Source organism: Macrosteles quadrilineatus, unplaced genomic scaffold (genome assembly GCF_028750875.1).
Source record: "Macrosteles quadrilineatus isolate MER2022 unplaced genomic scaffold, UCM_ALF_1.0 Scaffold_8__2_contigs__length_117827958, whole genome shotgun sequence".
Lineage (NCBI taxonomy): Eukaryota > Metazoa > Arthropoda > Insecta > Hemiptera > Cicadellidae > Macrosteles > Macrosteles quadrilineatus.
In genome coordinates, this window is record NW_026542601.1 from 116348863 (window position 1) to 116357261 (window position 8399).

The window sequence follows — 8399 nt, forward strand, 5'->3', positions numbered from 1 at the left end:
CCAATCTGGTTGTATAAGACTACAATTGTGCAAAATACATTGCTAAATTCATGCGATCGAGTTTAAACTCACATTGGAGTCATCATCATAGGCAGGTATTAGATGAGTTACCGCTTCTTTTGAAGGTTGTCATCATTAACAATTAATAAAACATACCAACGATGAAAAAAACGAAAGTTTGGGGGTGTAAACGAGAATTATACTGAAACACAACGTGGTTGGACGGAATTATATCTAGACTAGTCTGCTGGACCTAATGATGACTCCGATGTGCATGTGAGTTGTAGCTACAAAGTTTTAGCATGAATGCAGGCATTTACACGAATTTAAATGCAACCAAGACGCTAAAATCCTCGATCTGGTAGTCTGTTTAAATAACTCTTATTAAAATTATTCTAAGGATCTTACCCTTTGTTTTTTTACACGTTTTGCTTATCATCGTCATACCGTGTTAATTTTTTATACACAGTAAAAAAATAAATATCTCTTTGGGATATAAAAATTATTGACTATTATTTTTTTGTAATTCAAATAGAATCCAATGTTAAGTTATTGTTTGTAAACTGAAATCACTCAACAGCTGCAGTTTGTTGGCAAAACGAGTTATTTCAATTCACGTTTATCCCGTCCACTCAAGATTTTATAGCCCTTAAGCTTAAAACGTAAAATTCAAGCTTAATATCCCATTCACGTTGTCAAAATCACATCAATAAACCAGCTAACCAGTAAAAACCTGTAATTTCGATTGTTCTACTCATCCTTTATCTTCGCTACAACTTTCTTATCAGAATATTTAACATTGTAGAACACAAAGAGAGAATGAAGGTGGGAGGGAGAAAATTAAAAGGGCGAGAAAGTTAGGAGTGTAAGGGAGGGGAGATGAACTTTGCGCGCAGGATCTGAGCGCTCCTCAACTTCAGTTACGGGTTGACTTTAGTTTAGTTCGGTCGGACAATTATTCTAAGCTTAGAGTGATCGTGGTTTTGTCACCAGAGCAAAGTGTCAGTACAATATGGTGTGGAACGTAGTTGACAAATAATGAGTTAGTTGGAATGATTAATTTATTGGTTTGTGTTTTAAACATACAGCGAAGGACTGTAAGAAGGTTTTACATGCTTGGAAATGTATTCTGTTTGCAAGTGGTTTAGTTTAATGAGGAGATTTTGTGTAAGGTAACAGTATAAAATTGTAAGCATTAAGAAATATGAACACATTGTACAAGGTCATAATGCGTAAGTGTATCACAAAAGTTATTTACTAAGCAAACATTTTCCCTCTTTGAATTTTATGAATTTAGTTTTGTTACAAAATGCATTTTATAAGCTTATTGTCTCTAGTACATAGTAAAATATATTATTTACCAACCAAAACGTAATCCATAAAAGATATGCAGTACTGTTAAATAACTCTTGCATTTTTCATTTTAAAGTTTTATACAATATCTTCTGCATACACTTTTGGCCTGTTGCCAGGTTAGTCACTTTATTTTTAAATTTGTTAACATTGCAAACAGGAAATCATATAGAATAATTAATTTAAAATGCACACATAAGAACATACACATAATTATATATTCTCTACTTTCAAGACCCACGGAATAATTAGCTGTCAGTCGAGCTGTCAGTAAAATTGTATTTTACTTATCTAAACATGCTTTTATTAAATTATAGATTAATGTATCACAAAAACACTTCAAGAGTTTATTTACTTATTATTTTTACCGCAGTTATAAAATATTAAAATAAACAATCTATATAAATACAGTGGAACCTTGATAAGAAGGCCTTCGATAAGAAGTCGCCCTTGATAAAAAGTGTCATTTTCAAATCCCCGTAAAATTATTATACCCCTAATCACATGTTATTACAAACCTCGATAAGAAGTCAACCTTGATAACAAGTCTTATTTTACAATCCCCATGAGAGTCTTGTTATCAAGTTTCTACTGTAATACAAAATAATAAATATCTATGAAACAGAAATCCTTGACTCTTTTGTGCAAGAACAAAATCTTCTGTGAAGAACCACAGTACCTTGAAAAACAGAGAAAAACATATGGTAGTAACCTTATCGATGTAAGGTTCTGGGATAAGTTAGAGTTAACCAAGATATATTGAGTTCTTCACAATGCATTGGAGTGACAATAAAAAGTCAATACTACATTCATTTCCGACAAAGTGATGATGTATATAAAATCAGCAGGATATAACTATGCAAACGTAGGGTAGTTTTTGTATATAATCATGTCTTTTGTATAGGATATTTAAAAGATATCAGTAGGGTTTTATTCTTAACAGTGAAAAGCAGTACTATAGGTATTACTCAACATTTCTCGTTATGGGAACAATAGGATCGTGTTCTTGGTAATATAAGGATGCAATCACGAAATCTCTCTTATGAACGAATTTTCTGTTTGGAATAGATTACATTAAGCAAGTTATGATTTTGGCATTGTTAATGAGTAATTAAACTTTATATTATATTTCTGCGTAGGATGAGTAATTGATTGGTAACAGTCAGTGTTTTAGTCTGTGTGACATAAGTTTCTTTATAAAAGTATGAGAATCGTCGTAAATGTATTAAAGTAGTAACAGCGCAATTATTTTTTTAGTTTGTTATATATATATATATATATATATATATACAACCACATTGTGTTTGTCTATGATGAGAATATGGACGATATTTTATCACTTTATTACTTTAATAGTGAGGCAATGAGAGACTTTCTTTAGTAAAATCATGTTATTAAATTTATAAAATATGCACACACCTATACAATTAGTATGAATCAATACTTCTTTTCAAATTTAATAGATATAAGGCATCTAAATATTTTAAATCATATCTCAATACATTGTAATGTAATCAGTGACAAATGTAAAGAAGGATTGTTCCTTGGAAGACTAATGTGTTCTATATACATATAGCAAACCCTGAGCTATATGTTTTCCCCGTAAAGGCAAATTAATTAGATGATTTCATAATATTTTCGTAAATTATGTCGTATAAACAATAAAAATACCTGAGATTGTTCAAGTAAAAGATGAAATGTTAAAAATTAAATACTAGGGACTAAATGGTTATCCAGTTAGTAAAAGAACGTGATAAAAAGTTACAATTTGTATAATTAAAGTAGCAACTCAAATAACTACCATTAAAACACCGATGTAAAATAAACACAACTCTCGTTTGTTAACATATTTTCATAATTGTGTTAGGCAAAGTTACATTAAAAGTTTTATATACTCGTAACTTTATTATTTAAAGTAATATTCATGTGAACCCCTAGATGTGTAGCCAGCAACGTGAACATATTTCCACTTTTATCTGCAGCTTGCCACAAAAAGTTGTGCCGAGAAAGTTAGGAAATACGCAGGCTAATGAAGGAAAGTTTATCTTTACAATGTAATCCAAGCCCTTATGCAAGTTTAACACTTCTGCTTTATGGTTTCCTTACACCAAAGGGAAATACAAATTCTGTATGTATGGTAATAAAAATTTTTGAGAGTGATTTAATATTCAAATGTCTCAATCGGCGATACTCCCACTTCTGTAGAAGGCGTATACAAGATTGATTATCTTCCAGGATGCGGATTGGTAACTTAAGTAAAATGTGAAAATCTTCCAATAGATACAGATACTTTCTCTGTAAACTTCCCTTGATTTTCTCCCTTTTAATTCCTGCCATGAGAATATCATCAACATAGAGCAAGATACATGACAATATCATTTTATATCATAATGTAAAGACAGTTGTGATTGAGACATGTAACATTATCCTAATCTAACATTACCCAAATAGAGTAGTAAAGAAATATTAAAACTTTTGGATTTTGTGAAAACAGGATTTAATAATCTCATGCTACTTTATAATTAGTTTATTTAAATATATTTTATACATTTCCTTTTACAAGTGAAACAATAAAGAGGGCTTTGATTTCCTTTTTATCTACTTTTTATGTATTTAATAATAAAAATTAAACCTTTAAAATTGCTTTTTACAGTATGAATCACTACACAATGTTGATTACTTCCGATGGACTTAAAGGATTTGTTTAGAACATTGCTAGAAAAACTATGGACAGTGGTGATAAAAATATTTAGCACCACTCCAGATACCAAAAAGAGGTCAAAAGCCAGTCCGCAAGAAGTATTCTCTAACAAGGTCCTACGAGTTGTGATTAAAGATGACAGACTACCTGCACTTGCTTCTAAGTAACCACAGTGAGTCCTCATTGCAACTGATGAACTTACTCAACCTAACTGAGGAGGATTTCGCCATCATGATGAACATGAGTAGTCAACGCCTCGCGGTTAACCACACACAGGTTTGTGCGGTTTACTTACAAGTCCAATAGAATGTATTTAGAGCAAATTAGGAAAATTTGCCGAAAATGTCCGCCATATTTTTGTTTAATTTCAATCCAACCTGATTCATTGTTCATTCATGGATGAAATAAATGACTGATAATTGAACTGAAACATTTTCTAGTTTCAAAAGTGTTATTGGCCAACACAATTATTGAAAGTTTACTAAGGAAAAAGGTCAAAAATTAAAAAAATGTTAATACCAATATTAAGAACTCTAGAAACTCCGTTTAATTTTTCTAGTTTCACGTTAGAGAAGAGACGACCCCTTGTTACTGGTTGAGGGATCCGTCCACCAGATACCGCCAGCTGCACGGCTACATAGCGCTCTTGGTGTGTGTGTTTGGAACCATCGCCAACGTGTTGAATGTGGTCGTGTTGACTCGTAAGGAGATGGCGGCAGCTCCCATCAACAGAATATTGACAGCTATCGCAGTAGCTGACATGCTCGTCATGTTGGACTACATACCCTTCGCCATCTATATGTATATTGTCAGGTAAGTCAGTTGTTAAATATATTGACAGCCATCGCGGTAGCTGACATGCTCGTCATGTTGGACTACATACCCTTCGCCATCTATATGTATATTGTCAGGTAAGTCAGTTGTTAAATATATTGACAGCCATCGCGGTCGCTGACATGCTGGTCATGTTGGACTACATACCCTTCGCCATCTACATGTACATTGTCAGGTAAGTCAGCTGTTAAAAATATAGACAGAAAATCGCAGTAGCTGAAATGCTCGTTATGTTGGACTCAGGTAAGTCGGCTGTTAAATATGTAGACAGGTTAAATATATAGACATATTTTTTTTCTCAATGATAAGTACAGCTTGGCTTGGTTACTAACCAAGAAGTGCCACAGAAGATCTGTATAGAACTGATGTATCTTTTTCAGATACCCCAACGAGTCACCAGACTTCTCATATGCTGGAGCGTTGTTTATTCTATTCCACATGCACTTCTCACAGATTCTTCACACTATTTCAATCTGTCTGACTCTAATTCTGGCTCTTTGGAGATATTTTGCCATAAGGTAAGTCTGTTTTTCATTGTTAAATTGTTAAGGTGACCGGATTTATGATAAAAGCTAAAAGCTTTTCGATAGTTTGAGTCTGGACCTAGCTGTCCCTGTTCATTGTGTTTTAAATAAATAATTCTGGCCAATGAAACAGCTAGTCTAAGTCAGTAACAAAGCTACACATAATCTTATTCCATTCTACATCCATATTAGGTCCATTATACACTAAAATACGCACTTGGCATCCTCATCTCAAATGATATTGATTATGATAATAATAATTGTAGATGCAAACTGTATGAATGTACAAGTACAACTAATTAAATAAGTGTATTCATTATTTTACCCAGGTATCCACAGAAGAGCCAGCAGCTCTGTTCAGATCACAACTGCACGTTGGCTTTAGCTCTTGCCTTCGCCCTGCCTCCTATCATCTGTATACCTTCCTACCTAGTATTCAGCGTCAGATCGACACACGTAATCGAGAAACATCAAGTCGTCACACTCTACTTCTTGGGCCTTTCGGATCTCGCCCGGGAAAGGAACGAACTTCTCTACAACGTCAACTTCTGGGTTTACGCCGTGGTCATCAAACTAATACCTTGCGTGGTGCTTACCATCGTCAGCTACTATTTGATAACCATGCTTTATGAGGTTGGTTTTTGAATATTAATGAAATGCATGAAACATGTTTCGGTCAATTATGTAAATACAATCTGAAGATTTTACTGGATCATGGTGGATGTCAATTTCTTATGTTAAGGTTGTACAGTATTTAGTTGTTGAATGGAAATAATAGTTGAGTCGTAGAAAAAGTGTGCTGCTAACAATTTTTACTTTGTTAAAATGTAAACTATCTTACAGCATTTTCAACTTCACAACTAAAAGATATCGAAATAGGTATCGATTCGTATCGTATAGATGATAGAGGAAAATTAATTTTGACATCAGCACCTTCATGTTCTGTTCGATTTGAATGAAAGTTGGTTGCAGCTGTAGATCGATCTACATGTCTGCAAAGTAAAATCTATCAATGGTGAAAATCAAAATAATCAATTTATTGTGAAAATACAGACGAGTATATACTGGTATATAAATATCCAACAAAACTCCTTTACTCCTTTGTATGAAAATATGATATTATTTTTCGAACTAATTGTAATGTAAGTGATGACGTTCTTGTTTCAAGTTCAAGGGATTTAACCCTCTTACATTCTTGTATCCATTATTTCTTGCCTATCGTCTATAAAACACTGATTGTGTACTTCAGCTTGTGTGTGTACTAGGTGAACGAGAGAAGACAACGTCTGAAGGGTGACGGGTCCAAGGGAGAGAAACGAGTGGATCGCACAACCAGAATGTTGGTTGCAGTGTTGTTGCTCTTCCTAATCACAGAAGTTCCTCAGGGCGTTCTAGGTCTACTCTCTGGTACTTTGGGTCGACAATTCTTCAAAAACTGTTACCATCAGGTTTGTAAATGTTTTTCAGATTAACTCTAAACTAGTAACTGCCTGTCTACACACACATTAAGCTATACATTCTTCTTCTAGACCTGTTGAAGTAAATTAGTAACAATTGTATATATGTTTGACAAGTTCCAGTGTAAAACTATCCAATAATAAGATGCATTAATCGCTAAGAAAACTTTATTTTATTTATCTTGCCTCATTAAAGGTCATAAATGTTCTCAAAAGCATTAGAATCTGAAGTTATCATGACACATTTATTAAATCCTCAATCACTGTGAATCCCTTGTGTTGAACATTAACTATTATAGGAACTGGGTATAGCCTGTGTTCTATAGCTATGTTTCCTTATCTAAATCTGTCAATTCTCAAAATTATAACTACTATATTTTCTTCTTTATAAACTATTTAGGCCAGTATAAACTAATTTTTCCTACAGTTACCTAACAATGTACATGTTCTCTCACTGATTTGAGAAAGCAAAGTGTCCAATTCGCTCATCAGTGAGACAATGTTAACATTGTCTCACTCTAATTACTTTGTCTCACTCCAGATTTGCAACGTGAAGGCACGAAATAGTGAGCGCGTAACATGCAGGCAACGTCGTATGCGCGCGAAATACGTTGGCAGCACTGGCTGTAAATCAGCTGGTCAGCTGTTGTACTGTCGTATTTGTCACTTCACATTAAATGTTATATTAAAAGTTCACTTCTGTGTAAAAATAGGTTATGTTTCTTCACCAATTTATTTGTTTTATGGTAACTGTAGGAAAAGTATAATGTGCAACTCGAGTTCAAAGTACAATTGCCTCACTCGAGAAACCATTCCTCACTCGCCTACGGCTCGTGAATAAGGATTTCTCTCGAGTGAGTCAATTGCTTACTTTTCTCACTAGTTGCACAAATAACTATTGTCGACATGATTTTGTTGACTCACTGTTTTCTCTTCAAATTTAACTTTATATTACAGTTTGATTAAAAATCTCGTTTTTCCAGTTCGGGGAGCTTATGGACATCCTGGCACTCATCAACGGTGCTATAAACTTCATTTTGTACTGCTCAATGAGTCAACAGTTCCGTACAACGTTCAGTCAGTTGTTCAAGCCCAAGATGTTGTCCAAGTGGGCGCCTCCAGATACAGAACACAAAACATCATTTGTATGAGACGAACTGACCAACACTACATGTGTAAAGGACGGCCAAGTTATTACAACAAGCTTGTAATGCAGGAATGGAAAAGAATGGGAATACCCAATACGATTTCCATATCAGTTTCAACAAGTCAGTGAGATTTAATAGATTTTATAAGAATTTGGCACCTTAGAAGCTACAATATTGATTGACATAATGTTATATTATCCGTCATATGTGCTGTTGATATTTAATTAACGTCCCTGACCTATTGTAGAGGGATTCCATGGATTAGAAACTAATTAGTTTCATCAACGATGAAGTAAAGTCTATGGCTGCAAACGTGCTTTGTTTGAAGGTGTTGGTAAATTCCTTCTCTCTAACCAACATTTTGTCTTATATTTACTCGTAA

The 8399-nt window shown here is 33.9% G+C and overlaps 1 protein-coding gene across 1 annotated transcript; it reads left to right on the forward strand.

The window, feature by feature from the left end:
- The first annotated feature begins 4189 nt into the window (after positions 1–4189).
- LOC129000690 (G-protein coupled receptor dmsr-1-like) lies at positions 4190–8104 on the forward strand. Its single transcript, XM_054427652.1, has 6 exons — positions 4190–4330; positions 4614–4867; positions 5269–5406; positions 5742–6045; positions 6678–6860; positions 7853–8104. The coding sequence occupies exons 1-6, from the start codon at positions 4190–4192 to the stop codon at positions 8018–8020; spliced, it is 1188 nt and encodes a 395-aa protein (XP_054283627.1). The 3' UTR covers positions 8021–8104.
- Positions 8105–8399: the final 295 nt, after the last annotated feature.